The sequence below is a fragment of the Anopheles arabiensis genome, chromosome 3 (genome assembly GCF_016920715.1).
Source record: "Anopheles arabiensis isolate DONGOLA chromosome 3, AaraD3, whole genome shotgun sequence".
Classification (NCBI taxonomy): Eukaryota; Metazoa; Arthropoda; class Insecta; order Diptera; family Culicidae; genus Anopheles; species Anopheles arabiensis.
This window is the reverse complement of record NC_053518.1, coordinates 27293207-27319384: the sequence shown is the minus strand read 5'-3', so window position 1 is coordinate 27319384 and position 26178 is coordinate 27293207. Positions and strand designations below refer to the sequence as shown.

General features: G+C 45.8%; 1 protein-coding gene across 10 annotated transcripts in view; it reads right to left on the bottom strand.

Moving 5' to 3' along the window:
- The window catches only part of LOC120903633, a 29918-nt gene extending 5045 nt beyond the window's left edge, over positions 1-24873 (bottom strand). The window contains exons 1-8 of one of the 10 annotated variants that reach the window (XR_005739630.1): positions 9797-10253; positions 8720-9634; positions 7620-8649; positions 6599-7521; positions 6373-6534; positions 6026-6304; positions 3384-3754; positions 1276-1386 (exon numbers count right to left, since the gene is read on the bottom strand). Coding sequence is in view for 8 of the 10 variants with exons in the window: in XM_040313170.1 (XP_040169104.1) it covers positions 844-1386; positions 6026-6304; positions 6373-6534; positions 6599-7521; positions 7620-8649; positions 8720-9634; positions 9797-9865 (3921 nt within the window). In the remaining 2 variants the exon portion in view is untranslated. The other 9 variants (XM_040313173.1, XM_040313176.1, XM_040313174.1 and 6 more) reach the window with 9 other exon arrangements.
- Positions 24874-26178: the final 1305 nt, after the last annotated feature.

Sequence of the window (26178 nt, the reverse complement as noted above, 5' to 3'; positions counted from 1 at the left end):
AAAAAAAAAAAATGGGGACAACAAAATCATCCCTGTAGGTCTCTCTAGTTTCAATCAATGTGTTTTTTTTTTTCAATCGCTTCCTAGTAACATTAACCAAGTTTTACCATCCTGTGTCTTTACTTTCGTTTTTGTTTTGAGTTGTGTGTATCCTTCTAAATCACGACATCACGCGATCGTCTAACATCTAACACACGAGTCCACAGTTTACCTTAGCGCGTGTGTCACTAAGCAAAGGGGGGACGACACAGTCACCCTTCGGAGTGACTGCCAATTATTATCAATCGCTTAAGTTTGAATATTTTAACAACCAGACATACACACACGCACACATGTCGGTTGTCGCACGCTACAGCCCGTTTTTAATTTAGCCTACTTGGGGTTTTGCTTCTTTCCTACCTTGTCGCTCCCTCCTCGATCGAGTGCAGCATTGAACCACGCGTCGCGAACGTGGAAAGTAGAGTTTGTTGGGGGAAGGGCTTTGCGTTTTCTTTTCTCATAAAATCGTTTTTAGTAGATAAGTTTATAGGCAGATTCACGCTACTATTATTAGAAAACACCTTACTGATCACAATTTGTATAAACTGGCCCATTATTACATCGACAGCGAACACACCCCGAACAAGGGCAACGGGTGAGTACACACCGCACACCCTTGTACATAATGGGCAGAAGAGCAAGATCGCCTACAGTCAAAGGAGAGAACAATGATTTTTTGAACACAGAGTGTGTTGTGTGTGTATGTGTTTAACAAGCATGCAAACTATTTCTATTTCGAACTGAACGGGAGTCCCCATCCATTGCTACTACACCCGCCCCCCGGGTGGGTGTTGTAGTACACCACTATTCCTGTACGATGATCGTGTTTTCTGTATCGCCGCCACACTCTTGTTGCTTCAGCAGCAACGCGTCGTCTAGGATTTGCTTAATTTTGTCACCCAACCGAATGCCGTCGTCACCGTTGTCACCCTCGATCGTCGGTGCCGGGTCGCGCGATGCACCGGTCGGTTCGGCGGCCGGTGCCAGGACCGCGACCGGAACCTCTATCGTCTGGGTGCTGAGCAGATTGTTGCTACCCGGTGGATAAATGGCACGGATTACAATGGGCTGCGCGGTGACGACGAGCGATGATGGCGGTTCGTCGGTCGCGGTCGCCGGCGGTTCGGCTGTACCGTTGGGGGTGGTGGTCGTCACCGCGGCCGTCGGGATCGGCTTGCGGCGAGGCGTATCCTCCGGCAGCTGGTCGATCGATTCCTGCGACTGGTACATGGAGGACGACTCCTGGGACGGCAGTTCGGACAGGCTGGTCTGCTCCGTGTGGATGCCACTGTCCTGCGAGCCGTTCTCACTGTTTGTACTATCCGTTTGTGGTTTATTGTTGCAGTCCTGTCCGTCCGGGAGCAAAGGCATATGATCAAGAAGCGGCAGAAAAGAGAGGTATAGAAAAGGATACAAATGTTACAAAGGATTGTTTGTGCATTAAGAAGTAGGTGGTCTAGAAAAGGATGCGAGAGCTTTACGTTTTGGAGTGGCTGGTTGGTTTTTAGTTTAACATCCTAACAACAGCTTTTTTTAATGACAAAAAAGGACACAAACACGTCCTAGCATGATAGTGATGATGATGATGATGAGAGTTTGTAACATACGATGAAATGAAACGTATTCGACTATTTGGGCGACAAATAGTGACGGTGAAGGGGTGCTAAGGTATTGGGAAAGTAACCAACACTTGTAATATTTTCACAACATCGATCAAACAGGGAGTACGATACGCATTGAGATATGATGAGCAGTGCTGCAAAATGTCACTGTTAATGTCGTAAAAAATCTGACTGAAACCAAATCCATGTCAGCGTCACGTAGTTAATTGTGATAATCAGAGGTGATACTCAAAACGATTGGTGTGACCAATGTATGCTTCGTGACATTTTTGCGACCATCGCTTGGTCAGTCTCATTTTCATGACTTTGTTTTTAACTGTGATCAGTTCTGCAAAATTTCATTCACATAGTCATGACAAATTCCGGCTGAAACAAAATCATATCAGCGTCACGAGCTCTACTGTGATGATCAGAGACGAGACTCACACAGTTGTTGCGACTATCACATGCTTGGTGACATTGTGTGCAACCAACTCATGGTCAGTCACTTGGTTGCGACATTTTCAGTCGGTGATCATCACGATAGTCATGAGAGATATGGGGTGTGTGCGAGTGGTTCCAAGAAACAAAATGAGCATGGTTTCTCACTCTGTTTGACCCGACAGAAAATCAAATTCTCACTCTATCGAAAGAATGCTCATTTTATTTTGCTTGGAACTACACGCCAAGTATATTCCAAGAATGTCGTGATTATCATCGACAGAAAATGTCGTGACCAAGTGAGTGGCCAAGAGTTGGACGCTAAACAAAATGTCACCAAGCATGTGATTGATCCAGTAACTATTTGAGTCTCACCTCTGATCATCTCAGTTGATTACGTGAGCTGATTTGAGCTTCGTTTCAGGCATGAGTGTAGGTGACCGAAATAGTGGCATTTGGCAGCACTGTTCACAGCAAGAAAAATCATGATAATGCTTGGCCGGCATTAAGCTCAGCTTGTCAGTCAGAGTATCGGGTTTGACTCAAGCTCTCGCATGTCGTGTTCGGCATGTCATATATCAGCAATGACCATCAAGCTACCACAGACATGGTCATTGTTTTCGTTGGTACACATCTCGTGATGCTTATGACATTTTGAAGCACTGATGATGAGTGATTTATTATTGTTATAAATCTAGATATGTAAAATGTAATGTGATGATCGTGACACGGGGATGATGATTTCAAATGAAGTAAGAGAGAAACTATTGCAACTATTTCCGGGACACCATCATTCTTTGTTAGATAATTAGAAATATTCGATGGTACAACATGACCATTCTAGGACCGGAATGTTCATACCTCCGTAAAGTGGTTCGATATTGTTAATTGTTAATCAATGTTTTATCATCCCTCACGGAGGCATGAATCCAGTTCAACCGAACAAAGATCGATGGGAAAGTCTAGTGACAAGAGAGAGAGAAAGAGAAAGAGAGAGAGAGAGAGAGAGAGGGGAAGAGAAAGAGAGATCCACACACGGCTATAGAGCTAGTAGTGACGAACCAAACCAAACGCTTAAACAAATGTTCAACACTAGAAGGAAAACTATTTTTTCCAACATTGCTCTAACGTTTTCGAACGATTACCAGAGAACGAAGAATTCAGAACTGTCCAACACAAGAACAAAAAAGGGCTAGTAACACAATACGAGAAGAAAACAGGGCTAGCGGGTTTGGGTAGCGTAGTATTCACTGCACATCTAAACAACGGAGTAGCTTACACACATTACACGATCGATATTACCTGATCGGAGAAGAAAGGGGAGGGGGTGGGGGTGTTCGCGGGAGTAAGGAACGCAACAAGTGTGGCGGGTGTGTTCAAATTCAACAGCGACACAACAGGGCAACGCAAGGGCGTATTTTAACGATGTGGAGAGCGAGTATGGAACTAAAAGGTTTCAGGTTTGATAAAAGGGTTGATCGTAACAGAACGAAGTGTGATCGCATCGCTTCATTCCCCGATGGTGGGCATTCCGTGGGATGTTGGGAGGGGGGGGGGGGATAGGGTTGCACGGCTTTGGGGGTGGATTTGGAAACAGCTCAACAGTAGGGATTTGCAACACCCCAAATATTGTTACCGCCGTTATTGATCGATTCGATGATATCTTCGATCGCCTACAGCGGGAGCAGAGATTTGATTGTAGAAGTGCAGTTTAGAAAAAGGAAGAAGAAAAGAGAAATCGTTTATCAACGAGGTTTAGTCGTTTGTTAACCTCAAAAAAAAAAAAGATTATGAGAAATATGTGGCACACGATCGTGTTGAGGAAGTACAATATAGAAATTGTTATTTAATTGCTAGGCGTGTTGTATCGGTTTAGTATCAACGGTTGAAGTTTTTCGAGTGACATTTTGTTTTAATGTAAGATGCACGCACAGGTAGAATCGATTCAATGTAAGCTAGCATAAATACATAAAAGTTCATCGTAATGTAGTAGAAATAGAAAATGAAACGAATCTATAGAACTAAGGGAAAATACACAGAGCAACTATTTTATACTCTGGTCTGCTAAATAACAATATCATTGAAGAGTGTGTCGAACTGTCAAAAATAACGAAATTACCTCACGCACTAAATCTCGGCAAATTCATTCTTACTAGCAACAATCTAAGGAGTGTTTAAACACAAACGGCAAACGACACTATAAGAAAAAAATCTTTACAAACTGCAACGGGTAAGCTTGCCGATATGATTATTATTATTATTATTGGATTTACAAAGTCGGGCGTCTAGTGTTCAATTCAAACAAATCGCAAATAGATTCCAAATCGACCAAACACAACACTACGCTTCCTAGAACGGGATGAATTCAATTCGACAGTTAAAAGAAAAAAAAACACAATTATTCGGTTGCCAAAAAATGCTTCTTCAAATGGTTAGAAAAAGCAAAAGAAGACAAAGAAACAAAATCATAGAAAATTCAAAGAAACTATTTCACTCAAAAGGGTAATTAAAAAAAAAAGAAAACTCAATGATAAAACCAAACCACTGCCGCGTTCTGTGCGGAGTGAGGTACGCAAAAACAAAAGGGTTACAAAACAATAAAATAAATTATACAAAGTGTAATAAAAAAACAAAAAGAGCACAAAAACATCAAAAAAGATGCCAAAAATGAAAAGCAACCTGTAAACAAAAAAAAAAAACAAAGGTGATGTCACACTTACGACCCTGTATCGTTCGACAACGCCAGTACGCAGCTCGGAACGCTGACCAAATATCCTGTGCTCACACATTTGTTTTTAGTGCGCGCATCGCGTGTGCATGCGCATCGGCGGTTTGTGTGATCGTGTTGTGCACAGCAACACGAAAGTGCCCGCCCCCAGTGCGTTTTGTTTGAGATCACATAGTTGGCGGCGCATAGTTTTTTTTTGCCACGCAGATATTGTGAATGAATTTGATGTTTTTTTTTTGGTTTTGTTTGAAGCGTTTTGATAAATAGACGCAAAAGCGACAACACGCAAAATGATGCGCATCGTACGAAAAACGGTTCGATTCGTCGACAACAAGAGGAGCGCAATAGAGAAGGGTGGTGAGTTGTTGGACACCCCCATCATACACATCGAAGGGTTTTTTGAGATCACAGTAAGAGAAAAAGAAATATTAAGTAAAAGCATGTAATTTTGATTTTGTTCAGTATTTGACGGTTATAGCGAGAGAAAACAGAGAGAGAGAGAGAAAGAGAACTTGTGTGTTTTTGTTTTTTTTTGTTAGTTTTGCATATGTACAGAGGAGGGCGAGGGTTTGTAGAATATATAGTTGAAAACGGTGAAATATAACAAGAAAATTGTTTCGAAAGATAAAAATTAAACGTAACTGGAGTAGAATGTGTAATTTGTATAAAGAAGAAGTCTCAAAACTAGTAACAAAGATAGAAAGAGAGAAGTAGAGAGAGAGCAAGTATAAGAGCAATAAGTAAAGAAGTGAACTCGTGTGTGTTGAGAGGATCTTTACAAAATGAAGTAAGTAAGAGTTATGTATGAGCGTGTTGTGTTGGCTATCGGCAAGTCCAACCGTAAGACAGTTAGACACTAAGAGTTGTGGCATATTGGCAAATCATTTTCAGTAAACACGGGAGTGCACGGTATGTGTAGGTGCTTGTAGTGCTGCTATTGTGTTAGGATTAGCAGTGTCCATGGTATTATGTGTGTGAGTGTGTGTGATCTCTTTGGGTGTATTAACAAACGGGGTATGTAGGGATGTGTGTTGAACAATAGAGAATATGTTTTTTACATGTATGTATGTGCCCTCCTGCGAACAAGTATCTGGATTTGAAAAGGCCGGATGTTTTGTTTGAGTGATTTCGAAGCACGAGACGATCCAGATACCTCCTGGAGAGTAGCGCGAATGCCCTCTGTGGACAGCGTACACCCTACACCGTCGGTACTTACCTTCTTTAGCGTGCTGGGCGGTACCTGCAGGTGTACCTTTCGCTCACAGAGTGACTGCAGCAGTGCGATACCCTCCGACCGGTTATGGCCGTACCGGTGCTCCCAGGCGTCGAGCAGCCGGTTGTAGTACCGAGGATTCTCGGTAAACCCAATGTACCGGTAGCTGTTCGGGGCCGGCAGGATTCGCTCCAGCGGAGCACTGCGCGCCAGCTCGTCCTCCGTCAGCAGCAGGCAACGCACATCGTCGGGCGTCAGCTCTTCCAGTATTGTGTTGAGATACTAAAAGCAAACAAGTTGGCAAAAGGTTAGCTCACTGGGGGGAAGCGATACATTGGATGAAGTCTTACATCTTCCCGCGCCATGTCCTTCTGGATGAATTGGGTGTGTTTCAGTCTTTCGGTCTTAGACAATCCCGTCGTGTAGATGCGCTTGTCGAAGCAGAGCGGTCCCTCCAGTCCCTGCTCCTTCAGTATCTCTTTCTGCTCTGCCATCGGTATTCTTGGGGGAACCTGCGAAAGCGGAAACCAATTGAATGTTTTCCACCCAAACCAAAACGGGCTTAAGCACACCAACCTGATACATCACCGTGTTAAGCAGCGCCTTCACCAGCGGCCCCTTCACACACAGATCCAGCGACGATGCCGAATGCAGCGAGGGGGAAATGTTCACCTCGAGCAGCCACGGCACCAGCTCCGAGTCGAGCAGCACATCGATGCCGAACAGCTCGTAGCAGTTGTACTTGCTGCCCACGTTCACCTTCGACATCGCGTGTATCGAGCCCTCGCCGGCCAGCACCGTGCGCAGGACGAGATTGCGCAGCGCCCCCCACAGCCGATCCACATTGATGCCCTGCTCGGCAAAGTACGACCACAGCGACTTGATCGTCCACTTGTGGCCCTGGCACGCGTCCGCATCCTCGTTCTGGGCGTAGTTGTTCGACAGCTTATTAATACTGTAGTTCGTTAAATGCATGTACCGGTCGCTGAGCGTTTCCGACTTCTCGCTGTACTTGACCGACGCGAATCGGGCCAACCCGTCCGTGTGCATGTACACCCGCAGCGGGTTCATCGACGTGACCAGCACGTACAGGCGCAGGTCGAACTTGCTGCCGTTGATCAGCAGCGGCCGCTCGATGTACCGCTGCACGATCAGCGGCTTCCGCTTCGGTATTTGCGACCAGCGGTTCACCACCTTGATGCCGGTGCCGCGGGCCGACGCCGGCGGCTTGATGATCCACTTGCAGTTGCGCTGGTTGTACCGGGGCCACATCTGACGCAGCATCTTCAAGTCCTGAGGTATGATGTAGGTGCGGGGCATGAAACCGAACTCCTTCTTGCCGTGGCGGTTCATCTGCGTCTGCAGGTTGCGCCACACCCGGTCCTTCCGCCCGATCTGGAAGCTGCCGGGCAGGTGGTTAAACTTCTGGTACGGTCGCAGCGTCTTGAACAGCGTGCTCTTCATGTGCCGGCCCCATATGCCGATCCAGTCGTTCGTTTCTGCGAGCACGGGAGAGAGAGAGAGAAGAATAATTCAACATGTTATTAGATAAGAGCGATAAAATTATGATAACAAACCATCCCACAGCGCCACTTACTTTTCAACAACCTAAAGCCACTGTTTAGCAGCACCTTGCGCACGACGATCGGCGTGATGAGCGTCAGCTTCCACTTCAACACCTTGTGAATTGCGGGCGGCATCGGCGGGCCCTTCTCCTCGTGCGTCGCAAACGTCAGGTAGGGGGGGACGTAGGGAAACAGGCTCGGTGCGAGCGGACCGGCCGGGGCGTACCCGCCCACGACACTGCCAATCGACGTAACGGCCGGCGCTCTGTTGCCGAGCGACGGCGACGGCGAGCCCGAGTGAGACTTTGGCTTCTGGTAGGCCGCGGCCAAATACGACCGATAGTTATCCTCCGAGTCGGTGAGCGAGTCGTCCAGCACCTCGTCGCCGCTGATCGCGATCTCGTCGTCGAGATCGTCATCCTCCCCGTTACACTCGTCGTCCAGATCGTCATCATCGCCCGCATCCGACTGGTCGATCGTTTCCGCGTCAAGGTCCTGCGTGTGGACCGATTCGCCGCCGCTTGTGCCTACTGAAACGCCGGACGGTGTTGGCGACGAGCTGCCCGTATTGTGCACCACGCCAATGATGGACGAACCGGCGGTGCCCTTGGCTTGTGGCTGCGGGGAGGCCGATTTGCGTTTCGTTTCGCCCGGGACGGACGTGCCGACCACGCCGGTGCTGGTCAGTGTGCTGGCTAGTTTGGGCTTTAGCCTGTTAATGCCGACACGGTTCGCTCGCACGGTCACTTTGGCCGTTCGGGACTGGCCGGTGGCAGTGCCGGTCAGGATCTTTGCCGGTTTGACACGCTGCTGGTGGCCGGCGACGGTTCTGCTCGAGGATAGCACATGATCACCGCTAACATCCATCTCGTCGGCTGCGTTTACCATTTTCGAGGGAGGTGAATCTTTCGGACAGTGCACCGGTACGCACGTGATGACTGCTGAGGACGATAAAGACGCTTCGCTACCGAGGGCCGTGTCCTCCTCGCCTGTTAGCATGGCGTACGATTCGTCCGCTTCGAGTGTCGGCGAGATGGTGTCACGCGTTCGTTTCAGTGTGTTCTAGAAATAAAAGAAAAGGCATGTTTACTGTCACGGCTAAAGCACTCTTTCCGCCTGCTCTCACACTCACATCTCTACTGTGTCGAAGGTGATGAAGGTGATGGTGATGGTGGTGGCCGGCCGTGCGCTGGCCCGCGAGCAAACTGCTGCCGCCGCCGGCACTGTTCCTGTGGGCACTGTGGTACATAAACTCCTGCGGTTCCGATTCGCTCCGGGCGCGCAGCTTCCGCCCGCTGCTGCGCTCCAGTATGGTGGCGCGCGTGGCAAAGTTGGCCTCGAGGTTGCGCGCGAAGCGCGACTCGAGCTGCAGCTCGTTTGGCACGTAGTAGCCCCCGTTGCGCCGATCCTTCCGCAGCCCGTCCAGCTCGCTCATGTACACATCCTTCGCGTTCACGCCCGCCCCGTACAGATGGTTTTGTGCGACGTTTTCCTTCGCCTGCTGCTGCTGCCCGTTGCTGCCGATGGCATTGGAAGCGCTCGTTGCGATCGTGGGCAGCAGTTCGTGGGTCGCTAGTGGCAGTGGAACTTTCCGGTTGCCCGGGTGTGGTTGCTGCTGCAGGGCGAACGATTCGATGTACAGGCCGCCCGGTCCGCCGGCAGGATGATGATCGTGCCCTGGGGCGAACTTTTGCCTATGTTGGCTACTGAGATGCGCAGGATGGTGGCCGTGACCTTGGAGGGTGCTCTTTTTCGAGCGGCTTTGCTGCTGGTCCGCCGAGCCGTACAGGAGCGGTGCCATTGGAAGACTTTCGCTGCGACATCTTCGGCGCAGCGGTGGACCGGCGGTCGAGGAAGGGTTCGGCCCCGTGAGCTGGTTTTGCTTTAGGGATTGCAAACGCACGTTGGAGCTTCCGTTGCGCGCATCGCTACCGTACAGAACGCCACCGACGAGCGGTTGTTGCTGTTGGGAGGAACTTGCTGCTGCTGATGCCGTTGGCGACCCGTTCTGTTTGAAGTCCATTATGGTGGCAAATTTAGTTGTTATCTGAAATGGATGCAAACAACGGGAAACAATCATTAGCATCATTGGCAACTGATCGTGTGTTTGCTTGCCGCCGACCCCCGGTATGCTTTTTCATGCCAAAAACACGCACACACAGGGGAAAGCGAATTAAAAAGTAGCAAAAAGGCACAGTTCGTTCATTACACTTTGCAGCAACCATACGCAGCAGGAGTACAGCAGCGTGACGAGTATTTTAAGAATGCTTTCGACCATATTATCGGGTCCACACCGCTGCTCAAAACTGGTGTGGTGATTTGCGCTTTGCCCGGTCGCGTAACCACGCTAGGCGCGCGTTGTGACCGTAATAGTGGCGCGCACGAGAGTGCGGGAAGATGACGAAAACCTTACACCCGTTACACTTATGACTTGCGGGCCCGTTATGACCTGTCCCCTCCGAACAGGAGTGACTGCACCACCGGAAGACACACCGATTGAGTGTGCGTGTGTGTTTGCGAAAAACACGTGGTCTAAGCGCACTTTTAGGTTGGAACCCCGCAAAACGAAGGAAAAAAACACCACTCGGTTTTTCTTTCTTTTCTTTTTTTACGGAACCCCAACACGTCGTCGCCCGCTCGAATCACGCTGGTCTGGTCGGCCCGCGACCGTATGGTGAACTGCGTGGAACCCGCGCCGTACTAGCAAACGCGCAATAATACACACAAGCGCACACGCGAGCCGGCGTTTGGAGAGGGAGAATCATCATCATCACTCTCTTATCTGGTGCTTGTGCCTTTTCGCTCCTGGCAGCACATGTTGGTGTATAGCGTTTGTTTCGCTATTTGCTACCCTAACCTGACCGATTATTGCCACAACAACATCACCGATCTCTCTCGTTCGCCTGCGCGCACTCTCGCAGATCGTGGCGGCGTCGACGGCGCAACAAAATAGAAGGCGGAAGAAGCCTGACCCTGACCACTGTGTGTCCACGAAGCAAGAGAGCACACACACGCGGTGTTTGGCTACACTACCTACGCTACGGGCTTTACTTCTATATTCACCTGTACGAGAGGTTTTGCACTGCGCGCACGATTAACACCTTTTATCGCGCGTTTGAGCCGCGTTGGGTGCGTGTAAAACTGACGACGTCGACGCGCGCTCGTTTTGACAGCCCAAATAATATAACCACGAGGCGGCAAACCTGACGGTGACGCATGGGAATAACACTAGAAAGAAACGGAACAACTCACGGAATCAAACCCATGACACGATGATAGCGTGCTTAGGGCCTTGCTTTGCTTATTGCTCTCCATCTCTCTCTCTCTCTTCGTTCGCTCTGGATTAGAAACTCGTACCCAAAACAGATCTCGAGCAGTTGTTGGGCCACCACTTGATCCCGAAGGTCTCTCCTAATGGCGGCAGGGTCTTAGTGTGTTGTGTCGGTTTGCAGTATGTTTCACCAACACCAAAGCCGCGTTTTCGGGCGGACAGTCTAACAACAACAACGCACCACACAACACACATTCGTGTGTGGAATGAAGGTAAATTTCGAACCTAACGACCGCGTGTAAAATGTCCTAATTGACAGCAGCGAAATACGTCGATACATCAGTGCTGACTATGTTTTTTGTTTTTTTTTTTTTTTGCGGGTGCGAAATTCGATCCACACCGAAGTAGTGCGGGATTGCACGAGAAGTACACAATGTGCAAGGTGGGTATACGGAGGTTTACAAGTATGGTAACCTTGTGCGTTTACAGAGAAAGAGAGAGGTTAGTCATTTGAACTAAACCGGAACCGTATTGCCCGTCAGATTCGGTTATTTAAAGGCAACGTTTCGAGGAAACGATCATAATTCTTCTACTGTTGATCAAACACAATCATTGTTTATAGTTTCTAGTTAAGATTAGCATTGTTTCCTCACTCTCGTGTGTGTGTGTTGTAGTGATGTGTTTTCCGGAGCGCACCCACGACTACGATCCGACTGCGGCCGGAATCGATCGGAGTCGGAGTCATTCGGAGTGGTCTAGAGTCGATCGGAGTCGACCGGAATCGGAATCGGTCGGAGTCAACAGGAACCGTGTGGTTTAATGTGCTTGTGATCAGGCATTCCATTTCGTTGTATTTTTTTGTCTTTCTCTTCACACATGCACTTCGTATATAGGCTTTTGTTTCGAAGGCCGACTCCGGACGACTCCGAACGATGGCTCCGGACGATTCCGGACGGCTCCGAATGATTCTGGACGACTCCGGACGATTTCAAACGACTCCGGATAATGCAGCACGGACCTACATTCCGGAGTCGATTCCGAATTTATCAGAGTCGGATCGGAGTCGACTCCGGATTTTTGCTTACTTTACCCACCACTAACTTAGGGTGGATGTTATGAAAGCTGAATCCCAATGATTCATTCGCCCATTCGCCGCCACACAACAGCTGCATCGCGTCATCATTCTCCTCATCCTGCTGCTGCTGCTTTTGTGCAGGGCCGCGGGTTGGTTGGCTGCCCCCTCTGGCAAAGAAATTGACCGCACCCCTACCCCAACCCCACAGTAGTTCGAGTGACCGGATTTTACAAATTTGGCTCACACTTTTGAATGCCCGATCGGAACGATTAAGCGCAACCAAGCGCGATCGGTAGAGTTTGCAGAGCGATCGTGCGCGCCGAGGCGGCAGCGACAATTTATCTCTCAACACAGCCAACACAGTCATCCACCCCCTGAGTAAGCGCAGCAGCAGTAGATAGGCTAGTTTGGCGCGAGAGGAATGACATCTCGCCACCGGCCGAGTGTCGCGCCGCCATCGACATTGACCGCGTTTATGCATGCGGTGCTGTGTGTGTGTGCTCGCGAGCGCGCGCTTTATCGAAGGCTTGTTTGGTGACAGCTGTCTTTCGTCTGCTCTCTGTCCGTGTGGTGGCGGCGTTCGGGGTGGTGGGGGTTGAGTTTTGTGCGCACTGTTCACCCGACCCCGTATTCATTCCACCTTCGATGGGGGGTCCCCTTTAAGCTGGATATATACATGGAAGTCGATCCAATTTCAAGGTTAACTGTGCGACGACGACGACGGACGGTGTTGATGGTTTGGTATTTTTTCATACCTCGCATTCCAATCCAATCCGTAAAGATGGGACAGAGGAAAGGTGTCACTAAGTGAGAGTGAAAGCCGGTGCCTTCTGGTAGCGGGGACTAACGAATCGTCTTTGCAATCTCTTCGCGCGGACAGCTAAGGCAAACATTCTAATGACACCAAACCTTAGCTCCGTCCGTGCATCATTAGCGTTTCCATCGTTAGTTTGGCGATATTTATAAATAAAGAACAAATGGAATGTTTCTTTTTAATGATATCATTGTGAAAGAAGTGCAATTTTTTTGCACTATTTTTTCCGCATTTTAGATTTGTTTTTTTAGTTTTAATAGAATATTTAAATTTTTTTGTCATTTCTTGCTACTTTTGTCAATTTTCTAAGGCATTCCCAAAATGTGGAGGCTGTCTGTAAATAAAATATCCAAATTTGAGCCTCTTATATGTATTATATTATGATTATAATTGTAAAAGTACCATTCCTAGAAATGATTCAAGATTTTCATTGTGTTCAACCACCCTACGATGCAAATCGGAATAAAAGGAAAAACAAGCTACTTTCCTAAGAAAAAGCCAAACCACATTAATCTCACCCTCGTACGGTCTGACATATTCCAAATAAAAACAGTGCAGATAGAAAAATGACTGCTGCCAGGCGCGACATTGGCCCCTGAGGATGGAATATATAAAATATTTCCCCAAAAAATAAACCAAAAATGTTCCTATATTTTCACGTCTGTTCATCCATCGAAAGAAACAACAACAAAAAAAACATAGCAATATTTGCAGCAAAACAACAAAAAAGACCCTTGAAACATACAACAAACAAACTTAACAACCTACGCACAGCACATCACATCCTTGTAGTCCCCGGTGCGCGGCATATATGCACGATCCGTGGTGTGTGGCAATAATCGCCCCATTTTCATACCCGATGGGATCTGCTTGTCATTTTCCGCACCCACAGCTACTGCTCTCTTTCTCTCCTCTTTTCTGCTTGATTAATTAGGAATCATTTTCAGCACGACGCATTCGACCGGGGCGGCGTGTTGCGCGCTAAGCACAGCAGAACACACCTAAGAAACATTACAAAAAACATGCACGAAAACAACACGAGAAAAATGCTTCTTTGCTTTGTGTATGGATGTTTTCACGAAGAGTGTGGGACTGTTGCTGGATTATTTCGCCACCGGTTTGGGCAGACCATGGAGACGCCAGGTCGTTTAACTGACTGTGCTGTGTCATTTCCATTCCTTCCCTTGAGCTACACCATTCATGCCGATCTTCACACGATCCTCGCCGCGTAGGTAAGCGGTTTATGGGACAAATAAAAACCATAACCGCACGTTTACAGCACACGCCAAAACTATTTCTGGGTGATGGAAAGCCGTGCATAAAAATGTTTCCCCCTTTAGAGGTGTGAAGCAATTTATGACGCTGGTTGGGCGAGAGGAGTAAATTTAAAGGAATTTGAAATTCTAAAAAAATCATGAAAACAATATTGCTTTAACGCAAAGATAAAGGTTGGCTAAAAGAACTGTTCTGTCTTAATTAATTTCTTAATGTTTGTGTTATTTCTATGTTGTGCTAACATCAATTCATTCCTTCCGTAGACAGTCCATTCTTGGAATAAATTATCAGACATTATTCTTCGTTTTTTTTTAAATAACGTTTGCATTTAAACAAAAGGGATAAAAATTGTCGATTTTTCATGGGGTTATCTTCACCCGCACTAACGAAACGTTAATCGCACTTTCAATAATAGTATCCCATGAGTTAGCAGACAAAATTTAACACTTCTATCAGTCCAACTCTAACCGTGATGACCAAAAAACTGAAGCAACTTCGTTAAGAAGCGTGCGCGATTAAAGAAAGGGACAACGCCGAACATCATCCAGCAGTTTGTGGACGTCGGATAAGTCCGTTCCGGCATCATCTTGACACTATTATACAACAATCAGAGCATCGAAAGAAAGCCCGGTTCCGAATGACCGACGACCCTGAGGGACAAGAAACTCCAAAGCAAGCTGAAGACTAAGGTAAAAGCCGCTACATAGCTGTTTTCGGCTTGGCCGAGAGGTCGATACAACCGGCGCAAACAGTGCAATAGTACCTAGGAAACATTAACAAACGTATCAGGAACGTTACTAAACATTGTAAACACCTAGCAGCAACATATTGACAGTAAGCAACATAATCGCAACAACCTAACGCTCAGCAAATCCAAGCACATACATAACCTGCCATTTACCACTATAAACCAATTATGTTCCCTTTTGAGTAGAGCCGCTCGGCGGAAAGAGTAAACCATAGAACCATGTGTTTTCCCCTTATGTGTACTGATAGACAAAAAAAAACGAACTGTCCCCATTAGAGGGACGATACAATCTCACTAAACAAACACACGAACACTCAGGAGAACGTTCAAGGATTCCGGCACAGTGTCCCTTGGGTACCTTTAATAGCATAATGTGGTCGTTATGGCAGTAAGCTTTAGGTTCGCGTTAGCTGGCGAGTAATTGGATTTCCTTTCACGGTTAGCAGCACGTTTTGTGAGTACACTCGAAGGGCTTGTACTACCATCAACAATCCGTATAATTAACACGGTATAATTTATCCTTATTAACCTTTATGTATTAATCATAAGTTACCATACACAAATTCCTTCAAAACGCTTCTTAGGTTCATCATTTTTTATGTCAACACAACACACTTTTCACTTTCGTCCTTGGTGGGCAAACAAAGCTGGTGTAGATTATTCACAGCAAACCCCGTCAACGTTCCCCACTCGAAGGATGAACTCATCAGCAAACTCCAGAGTGAATCTGCTCTATGCCTTTCAGTATTTTTCCGTTTCAGCATCTGTTTGCGGATAATGAGCCTGACATTGTGCCCTTTTGAAGCTTGTGTGAGCGTAATCTTCCTACCCATACACATACACACTGTCAATCTGGTTGGTCCTACCCGGTTTGATTGCAAATCTAGGCCTCGGAGTAAATGCCCAGAATCACACACACACACACACACACACACACACACACACACACACACACACACAAACTACCATCATCCACCGACAGTGCAAAAACCCCACGCGGCATCCCACGAATGCGCACGTGAAGCAAGTGGTTGAGTGCTTTTCAACCGCCCTGGCGCTGCAGCAATGAAAAGCGTACCGCACCAAGTCAAGTGCGGTAGAAAAGGATAGCGATTGGATTACCACAGGGGTGGAGAGGACACCCCGGGCCAAACGACACGACACAGTAATTTAGTACTGCGCCATGCATATTCGAACTCAATAAAAATGCGATGGTTTGCCCATCCACCATCCATCCTCCTCCTTGTGATGATGATGATGTACACATATTGGGCACAACCGTTTCTCGCAGGCACCATACAGACCAGGGCATCTTTACAATGTGTGCGAGTTAAGCTGCACTGTCTCGGGCTGCACATCAATGCGATAAAAAGTGCACAGTTGGGATGGTTTGAATGACTGTCTTCTATATAATGTTCATGTAAGAATCGTTGGATTTTTTTGAAGACATTCTGTATAATTCCGTACATATTTCCGAATATATGTATTCTTCTTTCACTTTTTCTTTTCACACTACAGCATTCTGTAAGGATGGTTTATACTAATACGAATTAAATTATAAGACTTACAATAATTTTATTAAATGCCACAACAGATTGTTGTCATGCGCGCATCCAAATCTAGATTAGATTCGAACTCAAGACCCTCTTTGCAGTAGGCACAGAAGTTCTGTGACAGAACTTACCGACGGCACTACAAACCCTGCCCCGGAACGAATGGTTCGATAACGACCAGTATCGATTTGTGGTTAAGCCGTCTCCTTGGCCCAATAATAACCATCACACACTTTAACGCCACTGTGGCATGACAGGGAGGCATGTGGCATGTTAAATGTGTAATAACATCAAGCTGTTGAAATTTAACGAACAGCAGCAGCACCATATGAAATGCTTGTAAATCCAACTTCCGACAGCTAGCAACACCGACAGCGCACCTTTCTGGCCTGCCACCTATGTGGTTCAAATGTTACATACACACCACCGTACGATGTACGGCTTCGTGCAGTGTGCTGCAGTATTGGCAAAAAAAAGACCTCCAAAGTATGACCTGCCCGTCAATTACAGCCGATACACCTTTGTATGGTTGGGATCATCCCGGTACCGGTGAAGTAGGGACATTGGAGAGATTGTGCAGCGTTACATGATGATGATGATGATGATGGTGATGGTGACCTAATTTACATGTGCCGTGAGCCTTTCCCCCAAACATGCTTATGCTCCAATATGTCGACGGGCCTAGGCTACTGCGTGTGGAGAAGTAAAATGAAACTCAAACGCTAGAAGCTACTCTTCCATTTGCACACACACTCTGTGGATTACGGAAGTGGTAGCAAATCAACAAATCACCCAAGGCGTCAAGTGCAGTGCAGTGTATGAGTACGGGCGCAAGCTACCGCTTCCGTTTCAGTTAACCATTTGCTTGCGTTTTTGTATGGCAAAAAGCAGCAGCTATTAAGCTATCACACTGTGAGCAGGCATGGCGTTGAGCTTTCCCCGGCAGCGCACAAAACGGAACACGGTATAAGGAGCCATCATTAGTCTGGTGTGTACGTGGTTCGTGATCCTGCAGTACACAGACCGAGAGGCGAATCCTTCACGCCGCCGTCATTCGTTTTTATGGTCGCTTTTATTATGCTACGTCTATGGTACAACCGACGAGTCGTTGGAGCTCGTTCTATCCAGATAATATATACAGCTCTATTTGCACACCAGACTGCCAGACAACTCCAAAAAAGCTAAATCAAACACGAATGCTTGAATGAAACAACCGAAAGCCGAAACCATCCTCAACATAAAACTCCACCGAGACGAGTGTTTTGACTGCTTCTCGCCTTGCTGGCTCTGCGCTTTCGTGATTCCTTGCTTTTTTTGTTGTTTTATTCCTCCTTCCTGGTGTTGACTATTGACAGGTGGCATAAAGTGTGACCTCTTTTGCACGTAGTACTACCACCACCGTTCCTCTTTCCCTCAATACCTCATATCTTTGTGTTTTATGCTACTCGCAAACTCATTATTAGGCCGATTTCGTTGGAAGAGTTAAACATTCCTTATTTTTTATTTTTAGCGATTTTAACACCCTTCCATCAGTTCCGCTTTCTACTTCAACTGCTGGAATGTAGCGATAACACAAATCGAGCAAGATAGCATTGCCTTTATGAGCAAACGTTAACATTGGTAGCCGGGGAATATTATTTGAAATGTCCTGTTCACTATGCATCGAAGGTGTTGATTGGCAGAGCTATTACAGTTCAAAGCTTCAAAGCTGTTGGCGTGCCGATTTATATTGGATACTTTTCTATCTTGTCTATTATCGGCTTTAGTCTACCAGCTATCGTCTGGAGCATTATTTTTTCGTGCACCTATTTAAAGGTTATTCACCTTAACATGGTTTGGGTTAAAATGGTGGAAATGGGAAATGATCGTTACGGGTAGTCAAGCTGCGCTTGCATCAAATGAATGAAACGCATTTTATTGGAACATTTGCCGTACTGCAGAGTCATTATTTGGTTTCAGAATATCGACCCAATCATCCATGGAGCACACAGGCCAAGCCATTTGATTTGATGTTTGGTTTAATTTATTATTCCCTTTAGTCATAAACTGCATGGTTTTGGACCTGCTCTCGACCAAAAAGATTGACGAGTTTGTATGCCCTGCACGCAGCAGCTGCATTTTACAGCGTTAGAAGGCCCCTTAAAAGCAACCCTGTTACAAAACAGTTCCCCTCCCATGTCCGCACATATGAGCTATCATGCCTTAAACTAAACACCAACTCCCACAACAAAACAGAAACCCCGGAAAAACGCCGCCCCATGCAAAATAATATCCTTTTTACCCGACAAGTAACATTGAGCAATCAAGGGTAAAGTTTAATATGTGTGCGCACCCTGTTTGACATGCCCAAGAGGTCGTCATTGCCGTAGGTTTGTGCAGACACAGCAAGCAAGCAAGCACGCACCATAAACCATTTTTCGAAGCAATCGAACTTACACACAGAACCAATCGGGTCGAGGGACACGCGCGTCAGTCAGCACGTTTGGTGCCGTGACCAGGAGTCAGACCTCGTTTTGTTCGGTATTGTTCAAGCGAACGAAGATCTCTCACGAGTTGTTTATGTTTTTGCGGATATTAAAATCGTAGCATTATATTTGTTAAACCACTTTAACTGCATTGCAGTTGAAGAGTTCCCCCCTCTTAGTTTACAAATAGTTTACAATTATTGTCTGAATAGTTTCACCGGCGAAGTTGGGACCACTACAGTTTGCAACAAATTAAGCAGATCTATACGAAAAGGTTACATCGTCCCTTGTTGCGGTAGCATGACGGAGGATCCTTACACAAAAACCTAGACCTTTAACAGCACAAAAAGGAGCACTTGAAGTAGCTTCCCCGACCTCCCCGAATACTACTCTCGCTGATTGTTTTTATGTGCACAATTTACTACATTTGCGCTCCACCGAGTGGGAAAAATACAATATATTGCAGGCAATTGTAGGACAGACGCCGTACAAAACGCGCCCTCCAAAACAAAAGGGCAACGCTGGGGAACTTTTTTCGCTACTTTCAAGCACGCTCCACACTAGGGATAGGGCAGGATTGTGCTACTATTTTTTTTCTGTTTGCCCTTCCTTTCTTTAGTAAGAAGGTTTACTTTGTAATAAGAACAAATACACACTTCACCCCAACCCTGGGGGTAGACGGCACACCGTCGCCGGTACTTACGTAGGTGCAAACGCAGGACAGATTCGCGTGACAAGCCATCGTTTAACGCCTCTTGCTTTACTTCTTGTGGCAGATTTTCACGCTCCCTCAAGAGGACGACTACGGATGGGGCGGTTTCGGCTTTGCTTTAACCGGAACAGGCACACTGCTCGCAATTGCAAGTAAGTGCAGCAGCGTGACGTAAATGGGGGCAAGGATACACTTTATTGGTGACACTATTTCACTGCCAAGCACGGAGCACCACCAACATTAAAAGGTGAGCAGAGTTTTGGGAATGGTTGAAGATTTTATCGCTGGGTAAGGGGCGTGATTTGTTCCTTCTATTCCTCTCTATATTAAACCGTAAGATTAGCAACACTTTCTCTGCCAGAAGCTCTAATTGTCTTGTATTACGGAGTTGTGCACATTGTAAAGTTTTGTAGTTTTGAGTACTTCAACGTTTCAATTACACGCGTTTAAAAACAACTAAAAATACATTTGCTACGTTTATCCACTTTAAAACAGCTCCATTTTCTTCTTTATTTTTCTTCCTTCGCTTTGCTTCAACTAGAACTATAATATCTCTCTGTTCAGCAGGCTTTTCCCCTTAACTGAACTCGCCCCCCGTCGCGTCGCACTTCACAGCACTATAATTTAATTAAAAATTTGCAAAGGGTTTAGAGCAAAGGGCTTCCCAGTTGCCCCCGTTTATCATTATCCAAAATACGCTTCTCCACGCTCTGCAAAAAGTTTTTCTTTCCAATTCAAAAAAATGACACGAAGTGCACTTTCGAAGCGGACCTGTGTATCACTTCCCTAACTAACGAACGCGACACCACGACGACGACGACGACCTGCAACTATCGCGACGACCACGGCGAGACTGACTAGGCGAACCGTCTGCTTTCATCCTGGTCGCGCGCGCGTTGCTTTTGCGCCTGCACCTTGCGCGCGGCTTTTCGCTTGCGTTTCGCGCGTGAGCTCGCGACGGGTGAGAGCTTGCTGCCGCTGCTACCCACGCCCCCCTGTGTCTGGGGGAACAGGCAACCCAACGATCGAGAAAAATGGGAAGAGGGTGATGCTAATTTGAAAAGCATTTTTCAACCCCCTCGCGAGTTTAAATTCGGTCGGCCGGTGGTGTCGGTGTAACCGTTTTGGCACATGCATCAGGTTTTTTCTTGCCTCCCTCGAAAAACCCCAAAAGCTTGCTTATTTTATCTTTCTAGTGTGTGCAAAAAGCATCGGTCAGTTCGGGTCGGTCTTCTTCTTCCTCATCTTCCTCTTCACGCATGCCGGAAATGGGTGACCAAATAATATGTTTCGATAGATACCATCCCAAGTGGCGCCGCGCGGAATCGGAAGAAATTGTTTGACGAGCGGCGACAACAAGCGCGCACACACACACGCGCGTGAGGACTTTGCCAGAAAGGGGAGGATTGTCTCACCCTTACAGTGCCTGCAATCGAAACAAAACATAAAAGGATGTAACCAAGGAGAGCGACGGAAACGATTGTGTTTCGCGTTTGCCCACGGGGGCGCACTTGAGCATGCAAGGACCCTCCCGCTCGCCGCGGTGTGTGTGTGTGGGGTTATCGCCCGAAGTGGTAACCAAACAAACTGAAACAAAATATACCACCATCAACACCACTGTCGCACTGCCCTTCCCTGTGATCGACCGATGGCAAGACGTGAAAACATCGGGGTCGTCGTCGTCGGGATATTGGGGTGAAAGAACCGACCCGGAAAAGCTCCCTGCGAGTCGGGGTGGGTTCAGGAAAGGGAAGGCAGAGAGGGCAACAGTTCCCTGGTACTAGGAAGCAGATGCTGGTACTTCCGGGGGCTCCCTGTTTTATAAATAATATTATTAATAATAATAATAAGAGTAATGGTTTGAAAATCGTTTTGCGATCATTTCTCCATTTTAGTAATTTATTTGTTTATTTTTACCATTCTATAAGAATCTATTTTTATTAGTCTATCAGTCTTTTTGGTACAAAAGAGTTGTTGATTGATGTAAAATAGCTTAAATTATTTAAATTGATTTATCATTTAACATTTGATGCATCCTTTAAAAACCTTTTTTCGCTCAGAGTTTATTGCCAACTATTATTTTAAGCTGCCGCACGATCGGAATCGATAAACGCATCGGAATCAGGATCAACGAGCAGCACGATGTGTTTCACGATCGCTCGCTTCCCTTCCCACGGCTCGCGTTACCGCACCAAACTGTTGCAAATCGATGCAATTACGCGCTCGTAAAATGCCTCTTTGCATTCCCCCGTTTGACCGATCGCATCAAGGTTAGCCCCAAAAACAAAGCCTCTGCAAGCTACACAAACAAACAAACAAACAAAAAGGCATTGCACACGCACAAACAACCCCCCTAATCGGCGGCAATTGGCGATCGAGCCTGATCATGCAATTCGAAACCGTGTTGTAAATTTAGTAAGTCTCCCACACACAAAGGAAATTCCGTACGCGCGGCGTTCTCTTCCTCGTGGGGCTGCCGCGGACGGAAATAAAACCAGTGATCGCCAAAATTGTGCATTTATTTTTCTACTGCCACTACCGTTTCACAACGTACGGAGTGCAGTGCAGTCGTCATCGTCAAAATACTGCTTATAAACAACGTTATAGGAGGTTTTAATGGCCAAAAATCAAAGTCTCCACTTCTCATAAGTAGCACTCCTACGCAAAGGGGAGACTCCCCCTTCGTGCGCATCATAACCATCCTATACTATTGGCTTGCCACGGCTTCGCACGTCTGTTCGCTTAGTCTGGGGTTAACTATGGTTTGTTTTTGCTTCGCGTTGAGATTGTTTGTGCCGGTCGCAGCCGTCCGCTTTGTGGAATGTCCGGTGAAAAATCAAAGAAACTCATATTCGTCTACGGGCATGGGCTTGGGCGAGTAGGAGCAGGACGCGATCGTGTCGTCATGTCCGAGGGCCAATTCCATTCCAAGCGCATTAGATCACCCGGCGGTGACCGATCGCAACTCGGAAAAACAATCTTCCTTTCCAAGAGGTGTGCGTGGGTAGAGAAAAATGTCTTTTCTGTCGCTTTTTTTTTCTTCCTTTAATGCGATTTATGAGTGTGCGCTTGGGAGAATGGTTTTACAACGGGAAAGACAGAAAAAAATGGAAATTGAACACGAATGGGGACGAAATTGGAGCTAAATTGGGTGGTGCGCGATCGCGTGGTTCAGAGGTAAAATCATCAAATCAAATTAAAATTGATGAATGCGAATAATACCTTCACTTGAAATTGGTATTACTACATCGTCCAAAAGTAATTCAAATCCTATTCAAAGCTTAATCTGAATTTCATAACTCGTGTTTAGAATTAAGATAAGAAAACCAGGAATGAATGTTTCGATAAATCGAAGAATAATTCTAAATGGTCTTTTCGAAACAGATGCTAAATCTTATACAGAATCCAATTAAATCGGGAGATGCACTATTTGATATAATATAGTTCGAATTTCATTTCATTTTTCAATATTCGCTGAAGCCAAATATCTTCAGTGAAAATACATTATTTTCATATAAAATTTATGTTTATCAATAGCCAATCACATTAAAATCTTTTCAGATATTAAGAAACATTAATGATATTTTCCTGGATTGTTCAATCTTCAAAGTCAGACCAACGTAGAAATATCGGCCATTGTTAGAATTAGACCCATGTTTTCCTCTGATGTATTGGCCAACATTAAGGCTCTGGACATTCCCATAAGACGAAATATCAGCATCATCAGAATTACACCGAATCACATGACCTGTAATATGCTTTGATTTGAAATTGAATTTTAATTTGAAGATTTGGATACATTTTTCAATCATAGTTAATGTCAGGCACAAATTCAGGTAAGATTTTTTTGGATAGGTAAAAACATATGGTATTTTGACAAAGAAAATTAATAAAAATAAATTTCTATAACTCACGAGAGCAATATAAGCAACACAAAAATTGGTAAAAATTTATATCGCGTGTTAACCAAAACTACACAATTAAGAAAAATTTAGAAAAAAAATTGGAATGTAATCAAGTAAATGTAGAAAATAAATGTTCACGGTGAGAAAATAAAGAATTGAGCGAATGAGCATTTTACGATGCTTGTTGTGCTGAACGCGTGTTGCGTATTTCCTGTTTGATATTTTTCGAACCCAAAAACGTAAAATTCACGTGTTTTCATTGCAAAATCTCGTATTCATTCTTTCTCTCTCTCTCACGCGCATTCTCACCTCATGAATGTTCTCACCAAGAATTCTCTCTCACACATACACATACACACTTCCTCTCTCTCTCTCTCACACATACACGCTCACTCTTCCTCTCTTTCTCTTTCACCAATTGTTCACTCTCACGCGAGCGTTCATTCATAAACCGCGTAAAAAGAAGCAAATAAACCAACGAAACAAAATCGTCTACAACAAAACTGCATTACAAGAAGGAGCAACGCACACACGCAACACACGAATGGCGAAAGACAAAAGCGAACGCACCAAACAGCAACGACGGCGACCTTCGCGCTTTACTTACCCTTCGCCAGACGCCGCCGATTTACAAGCCGTTTCTGCTAGATTACTTTCCCAATATAATCAGCCAACACACCAGCCAGCTCCCTACCACCACGCGGGTCGGGCAGCACTCGCGCTGGCCCAAGAACAATGGCGCACGGGTTCTTCTTTCTCTCAGGCGAAGGGCGAACACGCAATATCGGGGGCTGGTTGTCTATGTCAGCAAATCAACGTTCGCCAACAAGAAAATGCCCTTATTTTGCACGTAAAACGGGCGCAACGTCACTGTGTCACATGCACACGCGTCGCGGTTTTTCCTTCCGCAAAAACCGCAAATCCCTTATTTTTACATTGGGCCAGAAGAGGAATGGAGGAAACGCGGCACACAGTACAATCACAACATTTGCAACACTCACTTCAGCGTAGCCATTTATAAATGGCGCACACGGATTAATTATAGATCCGCACTGGACACGGGGCCTTGTCTAATTACGCTGCAAAAAGGAGCAGGTTCGACACGATGTAACGCAAAAACAATATCAACCCGACTTGTTCTTCCCGCAAAACAACGCCGCCAGGTGATGGATGCTTGACGACGACGACGACGATGATGATGATGATGGTGGAAATCTTACCGTGCTGAAAAGACGAACGGCGAACGCAATGCCCTTCGGAGCTGAAATTCAACCCCGCTCGCACACCGATTATACGGCCAGGACGATACGGTGAGTGGTTTTACGCGCACTTTTTGCCGCCCAAAGCGTTGGGCACGCTTACCGAGCTGCTATTTTGCACGGGCGATGGAAATTGTACACCAGAAAATCTTCAAAATAGCGGAAAATAAACACACATTTTCTCCCGAAGCGCAAGTGACGTTTTCGTAATTTCGACCAAGGTGAGTAGGATACGGGGTGCCGTCACCGAGCTGACAGTTGCCAAATTTGAAGGCATAAAGGCATGTGTACACGTGCAAACGATTTGAAATATGTACACAGAAAACTTTTTTTACTGAACTTCAGTAAAACTTTACTGAAATTTGTTTAACTGTAGTTCCAGTAATCCTTTCAGTAAAAAGAATGTTTACTGAATCATTCAGTAATGTCCGGTGCCCACCAAAATGACAGCTCATTTACTGAAATCCCAGTAAAGCCATTCTCATATTACTAATTTTACAGTAGTTGATAGCGATTAAAAAATGACGAAATATTTCTTTTAAATTGAGATTTTATTGATGCGCAGATATTGCCAGTCGCTCAGCTCATATTCATACATGTTTCGTGTTGTTTTATACAGTTTTTATACTGTATTTTGCCGCCGCAAGTGTAGATGGTTAAGTAAGCGCTCACAGACACCACGCAATTTCAGCAAGCACAGTGGATTGTAGCAAACATTTTACACACTAACACGGCTGCCAGTTGTTTTAAATTAATCTCGTAAGACGAAATATCTCCTGAAATTTCACCAGGGTGCCTGTAAGCGCCTAAAAAATTAACTTTTTGCACATTACGAGCAAGTACCCAAGCGCCACAGATTAAGCTTAAACGACTGGAAAATTGAATATGCATAGAAAAAAAAAAATGAAAGCTCCACAGCTTCATTGGTTTTTGCTCAATAGATGGCGTATTACAAACTCATCATATTGCTGTCCTTTTCTTGCAATGTGTTTCGACAAGTTTCGTCTAATCATGACCTATATAGCCTTCTAACTTTCTGAGCAAAAATCTATATGAATGGTCGTGTGGTCAGATACGTGGGTATCAACACCAACGACCATTACTCAGCATTTTAGTATTTAAACAATCGTATCGCCGTTATAGTTCTAGCGATGCATAACTTCAATGCGAAACCATACAACAGTACAAAGGAAATGAGAAAGCTCTCCTCCAAGCGATGAAGCTCCACTGGTTGGGGTATCCCACCAACAGAGAGCGCCATCAGCTTTTTGCTAGTTTTAGAATGCATGAGTCGTTTGCCGTCTGCTACACGAAGTCTTGCTATATTCCGTTTAGGCTGAGAGCTTGAGTCGTTTAGAACCCGTTCAGAAGTTGTTTAGTGAATTTGTGGCACATGGGAGTTATAAAGCACCATCAATTGAGCAAACCAGTGAAGCTATGCAGTTTTAGTTTAGTGGATGGGACTTAAAATGATAACAAGTATGTTATAACGGGCGTTGAATAATTGGGACAAA